The 20,235-nt window shown below is 36.7% G+C and overlaps 1 protein-coding gene across 1 annotated transcript in view; it reads left to right on the top strand.

Annotated features, from left to right (window-relative positions):
* Window positions 1-2,403: 2,403 nt before the first annotated feature.
* The window catches only part of rxfp1 (relaxin/insulin-like family peptide receptor 1), a 141,463-nt gene continuing 123,631 nt past the window's right edge, over window positions 2,404-20,235 (top strand). Inside the window, exons 1-2 of the mRNA XM_015385815.1 lie at window positions 2,404-2,452; window positions 11,076-11,213. Of these exons, the coding sequence (XP_015241301.1) occupies window positions 2,410-2,452; window positions 11,076-11,213 (181 nt within the window). The 5' untranslated portion in view covers window positions 2,404-2,409. The remainder of the gene's footprint in view (window positions 2,453-11,075; window positions 11,214-20,235) is intronic.

The following is a 20,235-nucleotide window of genomic DNA, read 5'->3' as shown; positions in this document are numbered from 1 at the left end:
GAGTTATTAAATAAATAGCCTGAATCCCCTCTGGAAATTTTGATTTTTACAAACCACACAGGTCTACTGCTGTCTAGAAATTGCTAGAAGAAAAATATATATAATGAATTGGGGGGCAAATGCATGAAGAAGTGAATGTGTCAGATATAATGCTGATTGTATGCAGCTAATTCATTTGCACAGATTTGTATTTTTTTTGCATTGAGTCAAACCATTATTTTAGTTTTTGTACTTCAGTGTTGTTCAGTTTGTTACTATCTGAATAGGAAAGATAAGGATGAATACCTTACTGACTTAAGTGGATAAAACTAGGACACTGTAATGATGACAAGCTCCCAGTTCTTTTTTCCTCTAAAAGTGCTGTTAATAGCACACAGAGTGCCATCACTTTCCAACATAATTTTAAAACTACTTTCTTTCTATTTGTTTTAATTGTGAGAAAGGGCAAAAGGCAAGTAAAATCCATCTACTGGGGCTTATTTTTTGAGGCGGATGATTTTGGATTAGGTTCCTTTTTTTCTGTAGCTACATAAAACCAAAGCTGATATTAACAGTTGAGATTTTGGCTGATGTTACAGATCAAGATGGCATGAGGAAATTACATCATTCATTAATAATAATTATTCAACTTTATTGATCTGACATTTACAGAAGAGGATAAGGGCCACTGAATAAATGAAATAAAAGTTAACTGATTTTTAAATATAAATATGAATTATGAATATAATTTTTAAATATGAATATAAATATTACAGTTTTTTCTGATTGCTTAAGCAAATTTTTTGTAACTATTAGCTATTTTTGCAAAACTCTACACACAAACAAGAAAACCTTTCACCCATTTATCAAAACATTGTAGTTCTCTTGAAAAAGCGAACACAGCTAGATTAACTCTTCACACCTTTGTAAAAATTGTGTTTTCGTATCAAACAGTAAACACAAGCCATCATCTACTAAGCACACAATGTGCCAACTACACACTAATGGTATGAATACAAAACACATCTGGCTTTCTCTGTGTACAGATGTCAATTTGAGGTCATACTTTTGTCATAGTGTCATGTAAACATACGAGGATCCAAATTTCAAGTATTGCTGTTTATTCACACTTACAGTTTTTTCTGAATGCTTAAGCGCTAATCGTGATTCTTGTAGCACAATTTCTAAAACTATTACAGTTTTTTTCTGAATGCTTAAGCGCTAATCGTGATTCTTGTAGCACAATTTCTAAAACTATTAATACGTATAGCAAAACCACTCACTGAGTTTGCGAAACTAAAAGCACAAACACTGCATTGCACTCAGTTTGCAATTTTGTAACACACATTTTGCAAAACTGTAGGCACAATTCACTGCACAACACTCTGTTACCAAATTTCCAACACACTCCTAGCAAAATTATACACATGTATGGCTATCATTAACACTATTTTGCCAACTGTCTGGCACACTTTCACATGTGAAAACTGTTTTAGATAATTAGTTCACTTTGCAATCAGCCTAAGCACTATAAATAAGCCACAGGTGAGCTGTCTATGTGGAGTACAATGGATGAAGAAGTAAGAGTGAGAAGAGTGAGAATCATCATAATTGATAATGACACCATCTTTCAAAATATACACAGTGTAAACATTTCTTCACTAAGTCGTGTACTTGCACACCACAGAATAAGAATGAAGCAAATTTCCTTGGACTGGAGGATGTCGCATGCTATGCGGACGAAATTTTCCGGCCAGACCCAGAAAGATGACATGATGTAGGCTGATTGTTTTTTTGTTTTTTGTGAAATTACTATTTTGTGTTCTATATATATATATATATATATATATATATATATATATATAAATAAACAAAACAAAAAACAGAGAAAGGCAAAATCAGAAGCTGATTTAAAGCGTCTAAATCAGATAGAAATCCCTGACTGTGGAAAATAATCTGTAAAAGCAAACGGAATTTAATCTAACGAGTAGATATTAAAATAATTGGTTAATTTGTCATCTGATGCGCAGAAGCCTACTGCTCTGGAGAGTTCACTCGCTCTAATTAAGTCGAGATGTATTTTTGTTTTAGTAAGTCCCTGTCGGTGGTGGTTATGTGTGAATGGTGATTCCCTCTCTGCGCGTCAGTGCGCTGCGCTCCGCGCTGCTCCACCTGTGCCGCCCGCTTCCTCCCTGTGCGTCAGAACATGGCAACTCTTTTAACGTTTCCCTCAAACAGGAGAGGCTGCAGACCGCTCCGACCCTGCGAAGCGATCACAGGTCTTCTCTGCTGCTGTTCTCCGGATCAGACCACCTTCTCTTCACCACTGTCAACGCGCATATTATCGGCTTAGATTTAAAAAAAAAAAAAAAAATACCCGCTCCTTTCCTCATCCCAGGGTTGTTTTATAGGAGAACTTCCAGGGGAACCATGCAAGTTTTCTTGGCAGTGATTTTCGCCTATGCAGTTTCGGGTAAGTTCAGCATCTCCATCTCACTCACCAGATAATGAACTCTTTTTATCCGTGTTTTACAATTTATAGATTTGCCTTTAAAGACTGCACTGAATAAAACCATAAAACAAATGAAAGATTGAAACAGGACTTCCTCGAAGAGATTTTACTGAGTATGTTGATATTGTTCCTTCATGTTGCCTTTAAATTGTTTCTGAAAGCTTTAATGAGGCAATGCTCGATGCCATCCTCTAATGAAGACGAGTAAAAGTCGTTTTAACTTCTGAAATTCACGCCATTATAGCAATAGACATTAATTAAAAATCTTTATCCCATGTCAAGATCATATTTTTTAGCTTAATGTTGTAGATTTTCTAAGAGGTTTGGATAATCTTTGTATTCGAATCAGCATCAGCTGTGCAATGAGGCATCCCTAACTGTAAAGATACATTCTGTCAGCTGATGCTTAGATGGGATTCTGTGTTACTAGGTGAAGCTGCTGTGTAAAGATCAATAAAAGGGAATACACTCAAGAAATTCGCTTTACTATAATTTCAAAGTTTTACATTGGAACACTTTAAACTAGGAGTCTTTGGAGGAATAGCTTGTAAATTCAACCTTTCCTCCTCAATCGGCAGCAGATCAGTTAATTTCCTTGCCTCTGATAAATAAAGCAACACGTTAGTGGGACCAACAGACTTATGTGTTTATTTGAATACTACAACAGTTATCAAGGCACTGCCAGTGGTTTTCTCCTGACTTACAGAGGAGCATCTGCGATCAGCTACCTCCTGGTGCTTGGACAATGTGTGCAATATTCCTTATCAGTGTTTGTTTGGCTTCAGCATGTGCTAACAATGGCAAATGTAGTCGGTGGAGGTCTTATCCCACTGGCTTTCTATCCAAGCAAGCAACCTGTTTTATTTGATTGTCCTTTCCTCTTCCGTTTCACATATTTCAGAGATTTTTATTCCAATCCTTGCTGTTTGCTGAAAGTTTATCAGCAAAACAAGTCTAAAGATTTTTCTCTTGTTGGTTATAAAGAAGCGGCAATAAATGGCAAGGGATAAGAGGATTGTCAGATCAGATACAATACTTTCACACGTGCATATCTGTACTCTTACTTTAAGGTCATGGAACAAATTTCCATATAACATAAGTATTATTAAAATCGTACATTTATCCATTAAGTGAACAAAAATATGCAAACCAGTCTGACTCAAAATAAAAAGGTATTGACCGTCTTTTGACCATTTAAATAATATATTACCTGGAATTACTGTGTGTGTATTTTCTTTAATGTATATATATTCATATATTTAGCTGATTTGATATTAATTAATAACCATGGTTTTGTTTTTATATTGGCAATTCTTTAAAAGAAGTTGCCTTGAGAAAAACAGAACCAATTTATATGCTAAATTATGCAGCCATGTTCAGTCATATTATATATTACTGTAAATGTCATCACTATTTCTTTTTACATAATTTTAGATATAAAACAACAAATCAACAGACCAGTTTATTTTGTCACTTAGTAAAAAAAAATTATGTTAAAAGAAATCTATATATTCCTCCTTTAGATGAAATGCCAAGAAAGACTAAGTTAGAGTTAAGTAAAGACAGAATAATCTATATACTAGAGAATTAAGATTGTCAGTAAAAGCTTTGCCGGTGGCACCCTACAGGAAAATGTCACCGACATATTGAAACACTGGACTAAATCTCATTTTGAGTAGAAAAAGAGAGAATGTAAAGTTTAATGGAAGCTATTGGTGCAATAATCTAGATTCTTCTAAGGCTCCCAATCCTGCTCCTCAAGTACTGCTCTGTATATTTTAGATGTCTCTCTGTTTCTCGTGATTGCATGAGCTCCTCAGCAGCCGTGAAGCATTGTGGAAGCCTGTTAATTATTCCTTCATGTAAGTAAGGTGTGCGTGGTACCAATGAGACCCCTACAATGTACAAACAGTAGTACTTGAGAACCAGACATGAGAAACACTAATCTAGATAGTGCATAATTGTAAAGGAGTAGTAGAAAGTGGTCAGCATGTCCCCCAGCAGCCTAAGCCTATAGTAGCATTACCAGGGATAGATGAGAATGACCTAAAACACTCAAAAATTAGTGCTTTTTATGTGAGGGGGATTTGTTTTTATATATATATGGTGTTTATCTGAGATCCATCAAACACTAACAAGAAATTGAGAAGTGATCCATCTTTTCTGTTTTCAGAGCAGATTCGGAATAGGTAAAATGCTATTATTCTGAATTTGCTGCAGAGTGAAGAAGTGTAGTAATCTAGTTTTGAAATAAAAAAAAATGAATGGACTAGGTTTTCTGCACATCTCTAATTTGAGCTTTTTCTCATTTGTACAATATTGCAAAATTTAATAAAGTCTCAGAAATTGTGCAAAGTCAGGCATAAATAACATAATCACAGATGGCACCAAGGTCATAATGAGACTTTGTTAATGTCAGTAAAGGAGAGTAAATGACTAAGGACATTGTTTTTCAAAGGTTCTGGTCAAAAATGTCTTAATTTAAAGCACATAATTAAATGCCTGTCTTTTTATATTATTAAGATACCCATGTAGAACATGTAACTTACTGTACTTCATTTAAAAGTAAAAATTTTAAATTAGAGATACTTCACCTAAGAAGATCTGTGAAGAAATTAAAAGCGTTCCCAGGCCAACCGTGAAATATAGTCCAACCAGTGTGTCCTGGGTCTCCCTCTGGGTCTCCTCCCAGTGGGATGTGCCTGGAACACCTCACAAGGGAGACGTCCAGGAGGCATCCTAACCAGATGCCAGAGCCACCTCAACTGGCTCCTCTCCACGTGGAGGAGCAGCGGCTCTACTCTGAGTCCTCCCCGGATGACTGAGCTCCTCACCCTATCTCTAAGAGAGAGCCCAGACACACTACGGGGAAAACTCATTTTAGCCGTTTGTATCCAGGATCTCGTTATTTCGGTCATGACCGAAAGCTCATGACCATAGATGAGGGTAGGAACGTAGCTCGACCGGTAAATCAAGAGCTTTGCCTTTCAGCTCAGCTCTCTCTTCCCCACAATGGACCAGTACAGCGCCCGCTTCACAGCAGACACCGCACCAATCCGCCTGTCGATCTCCTGCTCCACTTTCCCCATTAATTGATTATTCTTAACAATTTTGATCGTCAATAAAAAGTTAACTGAATTTGCTAGCAAATCTGTTTGTTGAAAAAAACAAAAGCTTGGTTTTGTTTAACCATCATTAGATTCTTATATTTTTAACCCATAACTGCATTTGTAATTATGAATTATTAGCCCAAATAGCAATAAATGTCATTGTATTATAAACTGTTAACTTGAAAGGAATGCTCTGATCACACTTAAAATAAGCACAGAAAATAAAACTATTTTCTACAGTAGAAGTTGCAATAATTTCCCTATAACTTATTCAGTTCAACACTACCTAACTAGAACACAAAAACTATTTAATTACTATGAGAGAAAACTATATTACTATGAGAGAAAAAAAAACAAAACTGAATAGGTGCCAACTAAAACAATAAATCTTGGTAACAGTGCTGTGCTGTCTAAACAATTAAACAAATGATTAAGCAGTTGCTAAATCTCCAGCACTGGATAATCTTAAATCAAACAGGCTTTAGGTATAAAATATTCACAAGGTGGAAAAAAGAGCTAATCTCTACACAGCCCACACATCCTAGAAACCAAACAAAAACAAACAAAAAAAATGTCAAAGCAATTTTTCAGAAATGTTTATATATAAAATGGTACGTTGACAGCAAAGTCAAACCAAGGTCAAATTCCTTACTTTTTCGCAAACTTGGCAAATAAAACAAGTCTAAATAGATTTTTTTTATTCTTTTTTACAATTTTAATGATCTCAAAATTAAAAAAAAAGTTAAATCCGAAATGATGCAGATTCATATGGTGTACATTGCATTCTGCTCTGAATCATACAGGACTTGGGAATCTAATTCCTGCTTCTAATTTTTTAAACTAGTAGCTCTATTAAAGAACCCAGCATTTTATACTTTTATGGGTTTAATCTTGCATTATCCTCAGGATAAAAAGATTAATGTCAGTCCGGCCTCAAAGAAAATAGGAAATTGTCATCAGCCAGGATTTGCAGTATTGTTCCTATAAGTTTATATCAGAATATGAACCAAATTACTCTCTCAAAGAATAGCACCTGAGTCAGATACTATTTTAAAAATCCCAGGTGGCTTCCCAATCATCCATCTCTGATTTTACTAATGAAATTTAACACGCGCCATCATCCACGGTAAAAGATAAAGAAAGATTATCATTTCGTTTTAGGGACTTTCCTGCTCCCTTGAGAGAAGAAGAAAAAATGCATCATATTACCTATTCTACTTTCAGGTTACATCAAACATTTATACAGATTATTCCTACCATTCTGGTTATCCTGCAGTATTTAGTTTCTTACAGAGGTGATAACATATATTTTATTTATATCTCTAGTATAAAAATAAATTAGATCTTGCTTTTTATAAGACTGGAAGCAGTCTAAATAACAGATTTAAAGCTGCTATATTCCTCGAAAACAAGTGACAGTCACATATCTGAAAGGAAATTAATGCAGAAAATCTGACACTTTAATGCCAAGGGCAACTTTGTGGATTAATCAATTCTTTCATTAGCTAAGCTGCTAATATTTCAGAAACATTATTGGGTCAGCTATTCACTAACTTAAATAAAGTCAGATAAATGATACATAAAACCCAGAATTCAATCTTGGACTCAATTACTATTCATGTTCACAACAGGGAAATTAGTCAGAATATGCAGCAAGACAACATTTTGGAAAGTTTAATTTCATAAAACACAAAAATGCTGGGACAGTGTATTTTGAAGCAAAGGAGAAATGTTTTCCTATAACAACGATAAATTAGGAGAAACCAAACAGCGTGTCAGCAAAATACCTAATACCAGTTGTCTAGCAAGGTACTGGAGCTGTGGCATTTTACCTTGTTTTAAAAGGATTTAGGCACCTTGCAGCTATTGAAAAGACCATAAACTCAACAGTTTGCCAAAGTATTTAAAAATCAAATGTAAAGCATTCTGTCCAACATTTGAAATTGGTCAAAAACTGAGCCATTAACCTCTTCTTCTACCTGACTAAACCTGCAGTGGATTTAGCTGAGACAGTTTTTTATTTTCCCTGCCTCTAAGATTAGACACCCATGTTTTTGTTGATTTTGCATTTTTCTGAATCTCTCACAAGTGGAGACTTTAATGTTTCCATGACAAATTGCTTGGTGAGTTTTGCACAATATTTATGTCTTCAGAGCAATCTAAAACCTAGTCCTTTCCTTGAATCTTAAATCTGTTTATTTTATCTAAATCGGGATGCACAATTTTTCAACTGTGGCCAACATCAATGTACGGATATTTTACAACTCAACTGCCTGATACCAGATAGCAAGATCATTTTTTTTTCTTTTTTTTTTTCTATGTAGACTTAATTACAGACACCATGTGGTTTTCTCCCTCCTGTGCTGTGCATAGGTTGCAAATAAAGATTCAGATATCTGTTTGTTAAACATTTTTAGTTCTGTAACAGACTTGGACAGACAGTTGGGTGCATATGACCTGCGGACATGGGCTTAATACTTACTTGATTTTCAAAAAAAAAAAAAAAAAACCTTTTATCTGAACAGAAATTCCAAAGTGTCTGGACTGTGGTCTGCCACAAATGGTTAATGAATGTCTTGAATCATTTATATTGGGTGTATTATATTAATGGGGAGGACAATGCCTTACAATAATTTGAAGGCTAATATCAGCCTATTCCAATCTGAGATGGAGTGATACATCAGCTGGGTTATGTTAGTTTTTTTTTTTTTTTTTTTTTTTGCACTATTCATGCATTTATTGGTCGATTCATTAATGCATTTAGCAGCCATGCATTGAGATCAGGTGAAGCTCATGCATTGCCACCCCATTCATCTGCTTCTTATTATATTTTTTTTGTTTGACTTGCTAGTAAATATTTACGCTTTTAAATCAAAATTGGTGCATGATTTCATATTGTTGTTGTTTTTTGTCATGTAAATGGCTAAGTGGAAAAAAAAGCTATATCATTTATATCAATATGTCGCAAGTACATACTGAGGATTGATTTATCTAATAACAAAATAAACAGTATCAGCCTTAAAAAAAACTGTATAAGTCCGTCTGTATTACCAATAAGATGCACAATTTGATATTATGCATTCCTAATATAAACATATTCATTTATGGTTTATAATCATATTATTATACAGTGAAAAGGATGCAAGAAAGGAACAGGGACATTGTGTCTGCTAGAATGGGTTTTGGATTGTTTTGTTTTCTCATGCCTCATTTTTCTGGTACAAAGGCTAGAATTTGACCGACATGCTTCATTACAGATGCATTTGGGTCTCTGAATTACAGCTAAGGAAAGGGGTCATAATATTAATACTGCCTTAGGTGCGGACAAAAATACCTAGTACCCGACTGCTGACTCCAAAAGTCATTACTATCTCAAGGCTGCATAGCTGTAGTATTATGAAATATGGACAACTTTGTTTATTTTAATAAAAAAATATTTGTAATTGCATTTTGAATGAGACATTTATAACAAATATTTAAAATAGGTGTGTTTAAAATTGTGTGAATTTATGTTTGGGATTGAAAGTAATTTAGTTTAGCCTTCATGAAACATAATTTCCTTTAGTTTGGGGGCTCTAATCAGTATATAGTTTATGGCTGATGTAGGAATATAACATTTTAATTGAAGCATTGTGAATTTAAGATAAAGGGAAGTTGGTAGAATTTCTTACATTTTTGTTTCAGTTGTTATGAACTCATGAGAATGATTTTATTTCTCTTTTTCGTTGTGTCAAATTTGAAAGATGATTTCATAAGGTGTCTTTTACTAAGATGCTATTATGTTTTGTCTCTCTGATTATTTATGGATTCTCTAAGTGTCTTAGATGAAGAGGTAAACAAAAACAGAATGTACCTTTAACTTGTTTCCATTTCCTGATGCTTCTGTACATAAAAGGAATATTGGGGTTGCTTAGTGCCTTAGAAAAATCACTGCAATCTCTATTGCGGTGGCAAAAAAAAACTATAAATACTCTTATAATGGTCATTTTATTCTCCGGTGTTTATACATTTGCACTTATTTCTGAAGTTGGTGCACTCATGAAAAGCATAATATTTCAGCCAATAAAGTGGATTTTCAGCATGTGGATTCTCTTCCTTTAAAAAAAAAAGTCAAGATTGCACTCCAGTTAAATAAGTAAGCTTCTAAACTAGAACAAATTTTGTGCTAGTGTTTGTTACCTTCCGACTATAACTGGACTGATTGGATGATGTGTTGAGCATTCATTTGCTCTACAGTGTGCAAAGGGGATGTGGTCACAGGTCATCACAGAGCGCATGCAGAGATACTTAAAATATGTTAAACAGCTTCATGAAAATCTCTTTTAAAATCAGAACACATTATTTCTTATTGCTGAGTGCAAACAACCTCTTCAGCATGCAGAAATTCAGCTTTATTGCTTCAACCTAATAAATTGTTGAAGAATGGCATGTTCATATTGTTTTTTTATTTTTTATTTATGTAGCTTTTATCTGTTCTGTGCTGAGGTGTTTCAAAACTTGTAAGTTAATTATGCAGCAGTTCAGGAAAACAGATTTTCCCCCGCTGTCTTCGGAAACATGGGTCACAGTCACCTGAGGTGATCACACTGCGCCGTTGGTCAGATAGAGATGTACTAATTAGCCTCATTGTATTTCAGGTCATCACAACATGTAGTTGTTATTCATCATGAGTCATTATAATATGTAATTTTGCTGCTTGTTGATGTTTCTTGCATTTAGTTTTAAACTAGCCAAAGCAATTTGCTAATGATTGACTGTTTAAAAATATTTTTTCTCGCTGAGCTATGTTTGCAATTTCTTAATCAATTATAATCAATGATTCATGCTCTGTTGTTGATGCTAAAGCAGGCTTTAACTCTTTATACATTTCCTCTGCTTTTAAGTGTGAACAGGACAGATTTATTGAGTAGCAGAAAAAAAAGCTGGGACAGTGAGTCGCTACTGAATGAATTGATTTAACCATTATTGTAAAAGCAATTTAATTTATTGTGTTTGCTGAACGGACTGCAAGTGTAATGAATCTTAATACAGTTTTCATTTTTCTCTCTACTTTTCCGTTTCAGCAGCTGTTTGAAATACACGAAAATCTTAAATAAAATATGAAATTGACCTGCTTTATGTTAAAGGGAACATAATATGACTTTTGTTCTGATGTGCAGCTGTGTAAAAAAGAGTAGTGGCCATGGTTTTGGCAATTATTGTCATAGAGAGAGAAACGATGTTATGAAAGGAGCTAAAACAATATAGTGACAGAAATGGCATGGCATTCTGTATATGAAATGCAAAACATGAGGCAATATATCTTGTTTACTAAAACAGCCAGCTATAAACCTGCTCCATAATAGCAGTAAAAATAGAAACATCTTCCTCAGTAAAGACCCCCCAGTCATCCAGTGCATAGAACTACACATATTTTCATTCTTAAATGATTGACATTGAAGTCATGTTTTGGTCTTTTTTTATTATTATTGCAGCATTCAATACCACAGAGGAGAAGACTACATGCCCACTTGGATATTTTCCCTGTGGCAATCTGACAGTTTGCCTCCCGCAGCTCCTGCACTGCAACGGCATAGATGACTGTGGAAATCAGGCTGATGAGGAAAACTGTGGTGAGTTATGCTCCCAACTCAAAGTTTGTAGTATCACACTGATTGCCAAATGGCTTTATGATCAATGATTAATAGCATTTAAGTAGATAACTACTACAGCCTTAAAATGAAGGCAAGCAGACTACAGCTGCATAGGCATGTTGCATTACACCATGGGAATTACCCTCCCTTATGCTTTAACCCAGATGTGAGTGTGGTAGTTGCCGTGACTCAGATAAGTGAGAATAAACAGAAGCAGGCATTTAAATATCTACTGAAAAGGCTGTACCGCTTATCAGTTAAATATTGATTCCACTCTGATTAGATTTATCTTCAGAATAAAAGTAATAAGCCTGCAAACATTCCCTTAGGATTAGGTAATAATGCCTCTTGATGCTTATGATTGTAGTCCAACATCTTAATTGTATCCTTCAACCTGAGGTTTTTGTCCATTGCCAGATTTGTAGGCTGCCATGCTCACACACAGTTTAAGGCCTATGTTTATACCAAAACATAACACTTGTAATCTTTAAGCCACTTTAAAACTGTTCTGAATGTGTGCTTTGTTTTTGTTTTTTTTTGTCCATTTGGACATCCTGTCTGTGCCCCAAGCTTTAACTTTTTGGCTTATGTTCTGCAATATTGCTGTTACTTCTTATTTCCACATGATGTTTCCCCCTCATTGTCTGATCCATTTGGTGAGTTAAAGTTAGGGCAGGGCCGTATGACCTCAAATCAATACCACAATAAATTACGAAGTTTTACCTTGATAACGATAAAAGTACGATAAATGCTCCAACTCCTGTATAAGAAAAAAGGCAAGTGCAGAAAATACAGCTTATTTATTTATAAATATTAAAGCCTTGTACCCATTCAGGTTTAAACATTTAGCAATGTCTCATTGAAGAGTAGAAAAATATAACCTTTCTTGCAAACATTTTTGTGCAAAGTTAATGGAGCCTTTTCCAAATGGAGCTTTTTTCAGACAAACTCAGACATTTTGTGTTCTTTTGCTCAACATTTATGACGTAATTTCCATGCCACCGAACTGAGCGTGCAGTGAGAACGATCTTCATCTTTTAAGCTCGCAAACCGTCACTCAAAACCGGTCTGCCGAGGGACTCTGACAATGCGCCCTCGATTTCTTCTCTGCATGCTCAGCTCCATCTCTGCTCTTGCTTAGCTCCACAAGATTAACTGATGTTATATCATTTACAGCTGGTTAGAAGCTTCTTCAATGGGCTCATCCGCCTTTATCTTTGTTTATGCTTCTGACTGGATTGGTGGAGTCCCGTAATTTCCCCACATGCTTCAGTGTCTTGAAAGGGAAGGAAATACCAGCCACCCTCGCACAAAGGAAAAACGGCAGAATTAAGTTTATTTCTTTTACTCACATAGGAAAATTGTCGCCGGATATAGTGGTGAATGACGGTAACAGTAAAAATCCGGTTTATCGCCCAGCCCTAGTTATTGCAGTAATATGGGTGTATTTACAAACTGTAATCTGGTGTTACTTATGGAATAAAGGCTTAGTGATGCAGGAGTATTTACTACTACTTTTGCTTTTACTCCACGTTGTATGCTTGACAGTCTGCCCCAAAACACATTCATCTCTGAAACACAGAGCAAATTTCTGTTATTTTTTGTTTGTTTGTTTTTTCTTATTGTGTCCTGTTTACCTTATATAGCTCTGGGAATTGATGTCCCACAGCTAGCTGATAGCCCAACAGCTTTGCTGAGCAGTATTACTGTTGCCATAAGGTTCTGCTTTGATACTTGTATGTTATACTTAACTGAACATTATTTGCAGAGTAAAATCGTATACAAAGGACATGGAAAGGGAGAAGAAAGAAAGGGGGAGTGAGATCTAAAGGGAGAAAAGGAGGGAGATAGAGACAGGAAAGAGTGCATGAAAAGAGATAAAATAAATAAAAACAGGACCATTTTCTACACTAGATAAAGCGATCTTAGCAAGGTATTTTGCTTTTGCCCCATGTTCTATGCTTACAATCTGCCCAAAAACACATTAATCTTTGAGATACAGAGCCAATGTCTGCTTTAAATAAAGCAACAACTGGACTTTCTCATGGTGTTTACACTGAGCGCTGTAAATTTGTGAACAGATGAAGGAGGGACCCTTAAGAGTCTGGAGATTTTCAGGATGAACCAGACTGTGGTTTCTCTTCTTTATATCTCCTGATTTCTTTTTATTTCCCCACTATGTTACAAACCAAGTGGTTTGTGTGAGGTGCTGCTCTACCATGTGTCCACAGATTCGCCTGAGATTTATCCTATGTTGCTTATTGCGTCATTGTGTGGGCGTACATACTGTACATTAACGTAAGAATTTAAAAAAGTAATAACAAATATCTATAGAAAGAAGTTGCACTTAGTCTGGCATGTAGTCCTAATTAATGTCAAAAAACCTTCATTCTGTTTTACCATAAGAAAGTGAAAAAGAAAACTCTTCCAATGAAAAACTACTTTCAACTGTACGGTATATATCTAATATTTCATATGCTGGTGCCTATCTCCAGCTGTCAATGGGCGAGAGGCAGGTACACCTTTGATAGGTCACTAGTCCATCGCAGGGCAACACAGAGACAAACAGGACAAACAACCACTCACACTCACCCCTAAGGAGAATTTAGAGAAGCCAATTAACCTAATAGTCATGTTTTTGGACTGCGGGAGGAAGCTGGAGTACCCAGAGAGAACCCACGCATGCACAGGGAGAACATGCAAACTCCATGCAGAAAGACCCCGGCAGCCCATAAGCTCATTGTTCTCACTGCACTTATTTTTTTTTACTTTAATACATTTAGGCTTTTTCTGTATTGACTTTAAACAGAACCAATCATCATGGAATTTACCTTATCAGCATAGAAAATGTCTTACTATATTTGACTAGACTATCTGTTAATCATTAAAACATGGTCTTTTAATAATAATGTTTAGTGTAAAGTGTAACCACTAGACACTATTTATTCATTACTTTTTCCTGCATTCATGTTATAGCCAAACAGAAATGTCAAGTGCTACTAGATCATTGAATATATATGAAACGTGGCATTTCACCACCTTTCTTTTGCTGTGCTTCAAACACTCCTGACTTGTCTGTGGATGTTGTGTGTATGTATCTTCTTCCACCTGGGTCATTTATAAATTCAATTTATCCTTGGGATTTACATACACAGATAAAGAGGAATGTCTTTCACACAGATAATGTATGCATTCTGTCTTTTAACTTTCCCACTTTTGAACATATGGCCTCTCTATTTCTGTCTGATCTTAGTATGCCTCTGGGTGGAAAAATAATTTCCCCTGACAAAATCTCATTGTAACTTCAAAAAAAAGGGAGAATGAAAAGGGGAGACTGATTTTCATCCAAAAATCAGTGAAATGATCAGTGTAGCATTAATCACAGCAAATATGCACCACCTTCAATCAAAGTGCTTTCACTGACCTTTTGAGCAGTTTCATGCTCCATGTTACCACAAATAAGAAAAAGAAATTGTTCAAACACTGTGAATGCTATTCACAACTAATGAAACCTTTCAATACGACCACAAGTTATAGAATATTCCTTTTTCATTATAAAGAATGAAGTGTCGAACTATAAAAAACAAATTACTGATTACTAAAAGTATTGTATCCTTCGGATAGATGAGGCATGAGGCAGAGGGGTCCCAGCATGTTTAATGTGAAGGGTGAGATTGACCTTCTTTTAGTGGTACTAATGTGATATCCTTGAGATAAAGTACTGTGAAAGTTGTGGAGACAGCCTTTTAAAAAAAAGGTGGCATAACATCCAGGCTTGTAACCTGACTCTCAGTTTTTAGTGGCATTGCAAAAAAGGGATTTGAAGATGTGATAGCACTGTATAATACAACAAACATTTCTGAAACGGTAAAAGAGAAAATAAGTACTTGGTCAAGTGTGCTGCCTGACTCTGATCCAAGAAAACAGTTTAAGGGTTTGTAGAGACAAAGGTGAATCAAAAGCCTCCAGCAAAGAGCAGTCTTGTCACTGATGAATACAAATACATCCATCCTAAAAGAATAACTCTGACATTTTCCACTTGAGCTGGGTTAGGTCAGCACTCAAAAAAGTAGGGGAATGAACGATCAAAATTTCCCTGGGCTTTTGGAACTTGTATTTTATAGTTTTACAGAAGCAATTCACTCTGGATTTAAACTCCAGTCATATGTGAGTGATCCCGCTGAGATTTACGACCTTTAAAATGACAATTATATTTTTAATTCTTTCTGCCAAGCTAAGAGTTTGTTTTTAAATGGAACTATCTACCAACTTGCCCCATGTATTGCAGTAGGTAATTACTGTTGCTGTAGTGTCGGTTTAAACTCACTGACGCAATCTGTGAAACTATCTGGATCTCAGCAGCCTTCTGAAAGTGGCAAATTTAATGAACTCATGACCCATCATTTGTGACAATAATAAAGTGAGAATCATAATACTGCTTTTGCGCACAGTTTCACACTGACTAAAGCAAAGAGATATAGAAAGTAATTTGTGGAGTTCGGACTGTGAATCTTGAACTGCAGTATTTGTCAGCTTTATAACAATGCAACAAAGCACAATTCTCTTTTGATTAATCAGGTGGAATCTTGTTACCCTGATTGCATATAACCACAGCTCTAAAGCTGGGCATAAACTGTAAGATTTTATACCCTTTCTCAGGCCGATTTTCCAGTCGTGCGAGAATTTCTCGATTGGGCCGACTTTCAGCCCGATGGTGCATCGTCTATTGTACAGGGGGTAACGGGCGGCAATCAGCCTCTCACGACCACGTCCTGATCAGGAATCGTGAGGTCAGGAGAAAATCAAATATGTTTGAAATTCAGTCAGCCGTCATGGGGAAATCGCTCAGTGTACATGCACAAACAAGGATTCTTCTTCATCTCAGATGAAAACACAAACGTGGCGGGGGTGCAGGTAAAGTGGAGTTCTTTCTGTTACATTAACAGACCATAGTAGCCATGTTTGCTCAGCCATCCATCCATTTTCTTCCTCTTTATCTGGGGCCAGCTCACAGAGGAAGCAGTTTAAGCAGAAATGCCCAGACTACCCGATCTACACAAATTTCCTTCAGCTGCTCTTAGGGGACCCCATGGCGACACTAGGCCTGTGTCCTGGGCCATGTCTTTGTCCAAATACGTAGTGACCTTTTCTTTTGAGGGATTTCAGCACACAAAATTGCACAAATGGCCAAGGCAGTGCGTTTTACTCTAGTGAGCTTCATATTCCTCTTCTACTCCTTTTGCTCCCGGATAGACAAGTCCGAGTAGCGCTATCTCACTGCAGAGCTGAGTCTGTGGTTTTTAAACGTTGCATCGGAGCGTCGGGTCGCACAGTGTGAGAACAAACATTGTGAGTTGGAAACTTTTAAACCCTGTGGTTTCATCGTACAGTGATAGCTGTAGCTGCTTGCAACAATTGAAAATAAAGCACAGTATATGCTCAGCTAAAGAAAATTAACTATAATCTTCCTCATTGAGCTCATTGAGGCTGAATTTGAATGCAGGCTGTCCCGCATATACAAATTTTCTGTAATATGAAGACCTCAAAATCATGCCTACGGAAAGAAATGACTTAATGTAACCTTAACCTGTATGCCAATGGTCAAAGCCAAGTGCTGGCAAAGGTACCATGAATGAGGGATCATGAGGAGTGCAGAGGCACAGAGAAAAGGTGATTTGAAGTTCATATCATCAGTGCTACTAATCTGTACCTTCAAAACGTCCTTTTGCTGTTGAACCTTTTAAAGTCTACTTCAAAATGTTCTTTTTAACCTTCATTTGTTTTTTTATTATTATTTTTACTTTTTTTATGAAACAGAAATAACAATGCCGTTTTACAGAATAACTCCACAATAAAGGGGACTCTTTAAAATCCTTTAATATTAAAGCATAATTTCTTCACCTCATCTACAATCATACGTTTGTCACTCTGAGTTTATGACTGTTTTCTTTACTTTTATGTTTTAGAAGACAGTCATCAATCATGACAGCCTCTAAACCAACTGTCAGATTATAATGAATGAATAGTCCCTACTGGCTGCCATGTGTAGCCCAGCTTTTATTCAGTCAGGGGGAAAAAATCATAGCCTGATGTCAGATATTTGTCAGGAAATGTTTATTGGTTCAAGTTTGAATGACTAAATCTATTTTAGTATGCCTGATGTGCATGACATTGGTCCATTTCAATCTCTCAGTAATATCCCTCCAAAGAGTTTCTTCTATGTTTGTGTCTTATCTTGTGCAGCGTTTCCTATTCAGCCTTTGTCTTCTTTTCATGCTCGTAACACCACCTACACTCTCCTTGTTTCACAACCACAGTCCACTCACATTCTGTATAATGAGCATCACAACAGAAAAATGACTCTGTATTCGGCTGCTCTGGAAAAGGAGAGATGAATGCCGCTAGTCCCATTTAACAGCTAATGTGAGTCTACATTGTAGCGGATTTTGGCAGTTTGCAGGTTTGTACCTGCTCTGCAGAGTCCCCAAATGACAAGTAAAATTATTTCCAACAAAAAGAACCTAATCAGCAGAAGCCTTGCCATTGTTAATAGTTCATTCATCACATAAATCCACTTAGTGACTGTCTAATGGACTTACTCATAAAAATAGGGATACCGTCAGCACTTCCTCTATATTTATCTCTGTTACCTTAGGACTATTTTAGGACAGTTTGATTAATTCTGCCCTGAGATTTGCAAAGCTATTGTAATTTATACTATAAATGCTGAAGACATTCTAGTTAAAATGGTTTAGCATTAACAATTATTAGTGTTGGGCGTTGTTTGAGTTTCAGTTATTCAGATTCTGATTCCAGTCCCTCAATTCCTATAATTTCATGATCCTGATTCTTTTAAAATGAAAGGTCATAAACGTTTACATTTTCCAAAAAGCTAACTCACCAGAGTTCTGTCTGGATCAAATAGTTCAAACCTCTCAATACATGGTTGTTCCTTGAACATTTAACTTTTTGTAAACTTTCCTTTAAAGGTGCACATTTGCACAATTTTGAACAATGAGTGAGGAGAACAGTTTAGTGTGAACTGTAAGCCCCATCCCTAACCTCCCATTGAGAAACTTTCCTCCCCCTCCAAGTGGAGATGACAACATGCAATTTTCAATAATTAAAGTAGTGAAAAGATACTGTCTAGGACTACAGTACGTTGGGAGTCCAGATTCAGTCCGAGGTGGTCCTGCAAAGCTTTGTTCCTTCTTTGCTTATTCATGCATTGTAACTCTCTCTTGACTCTTTTAGCCTGTTATTCTGTATGTGTTGTGACAGCCAAGAAAGATATCTCAACTTTCCCTGTCTTGGCCACCATGTTTCTCTGTTTAAAGGGGTACTGCGCATGCTCTTAGAGACACCCCTCTTTTGGAAATGCTCTTAGTATCTGATTGGAAACTGGAAGCTCTACACATCTGCAATCACACTAACTATTGTTAGTTACATGTGAAAAATGTTGAATGCCTCCATCTCCGAGACCAAGGTCTTGAGCCGTAAAAGGGTAGAGTGCCTCCTCCAGGTTGGGGAGGATGCACTGCCCCTAGGAGTTTAACTATCTTGGGGTCTTGTTCATGAATGAGGGCAAGATTGAGCGGGAGATCGAGGCAAATTGGTGTGGCGTCTGCTGTGAAGTGGAAACTGTACCGACTGTACAGAGCCTAACAGCAAAGCTCTCTCAATTTACCGGTCGATCTACATTCCTACTCTCATATATAGGGGTGTGGGAAATAATTGTTTTGGCGATATATCATGATATTCGGCTGCCCAATATAATATCGATCTTTCACTTCTTAGTATCGATTTTCAAAAAAAAAATGGTTACATAAAACATTGATGGGAAAATGGGCTACCTCTGCACCACCACTCTGGCAGAAAGCGCTGTGGAGCCCTTGAACTGTGCGTGCAGCACCATATCTGTATTTGAGGCAGTCACAGTGGAAGAAAACCCAAAAACAACATGGATAATAATACCTAATCAATATTTTCTGATGAAAATATACAGCACTTGCTGTTTTATCTCATCATTTGATTTTGATAGCTGGGGAAAATATGGCAATATATACTGATACTGCAACATTGTGATAATATCGTATCGTGACCCAAGTATCGCTACATGTATCGAATTGCAACACTCATGCCAATACTCACCTCTACTCATATATGGTCATGAGCTTTGGGTAATGACCGAAATAACGAGATAGCGGATACAAGCGGTCGAAAAGAGTTTTCTCGGGAGTGTGTCTGGGCTCTCCCTTAGAGATAAGGTGAGGAGCTCAGTCATCAGGGGAGGACTCAGAGTAGAGCTGCGTAGCTCCACGGTGAGAGAAACCACTTGGCTTGGGCATCTGGTTTGGATGCCTCCTGGACGCATTCCCCATGTTCTACGAACAACCTACGTACAGGAGGAGACCCACAGTGAGACCCAAGACACGCTGGAGGCACTATGTGTCTCAGCTGGCCTGGGAGCGCCTTGGGGAGATATATATATATATATATATATTAGGGGTGGAACGGTTCACAAAATCCACGGTTTGGTTCGGTTCATGGTTTCGTGGTCATGGTTTTCGATTCGGTTCGGTTTATGTTTATTGTTACACCGAAAAATAAAATTTTTTTATAAAAATGTATGAATAAATAAAAATTTATGAATAAATAAAAATTTATGAAATTAATAAAAAAAATGATTTGTAATTATTTTTAATGATCCGCGGAAACCATGGATGATTTCCGCATGTTTTGCTGCTTTGAATTTAATCATCTCGCGCATGCCCTCTACGATCTACAAGGAACTCAGAGGAGAGCGGATGGGAGCCACAGCGGAGGCTGTAGGCTTTGCTTTGTGCAGGCGGTCTGGAGCGCAGCGGGGCGGAGCGCTAATGGAGTATGTGGGATTCCGGGGTTAGTATGACATGTTGGTCATGTTGATGTTAGCATAAACAAAACGTGGTGCACAATGCTCGTACACTGTTGCACTTTTATCCACAACTTTCTTTCCGCC

This window comes from Cyprinodon variegatus, unplaced genomic scaffold (genome assembly GCF_000732505.1).
Source record: "Cyprinodon variegatus isolate N-32 unplaced genomic scaffold, C_variegatus-1.0 Scaffold349, whole genome shotgun sequence".
NCBI lineage: Eukaryota > Metazoa > Chordata > Actinopteri > Cyprinodontiformes > Cyprinodontidae > Cyprinodon > Cyprinodon variegatus.
This window is presented reverse-complemented; position numbering and strand designations above follow the sequence as displayed.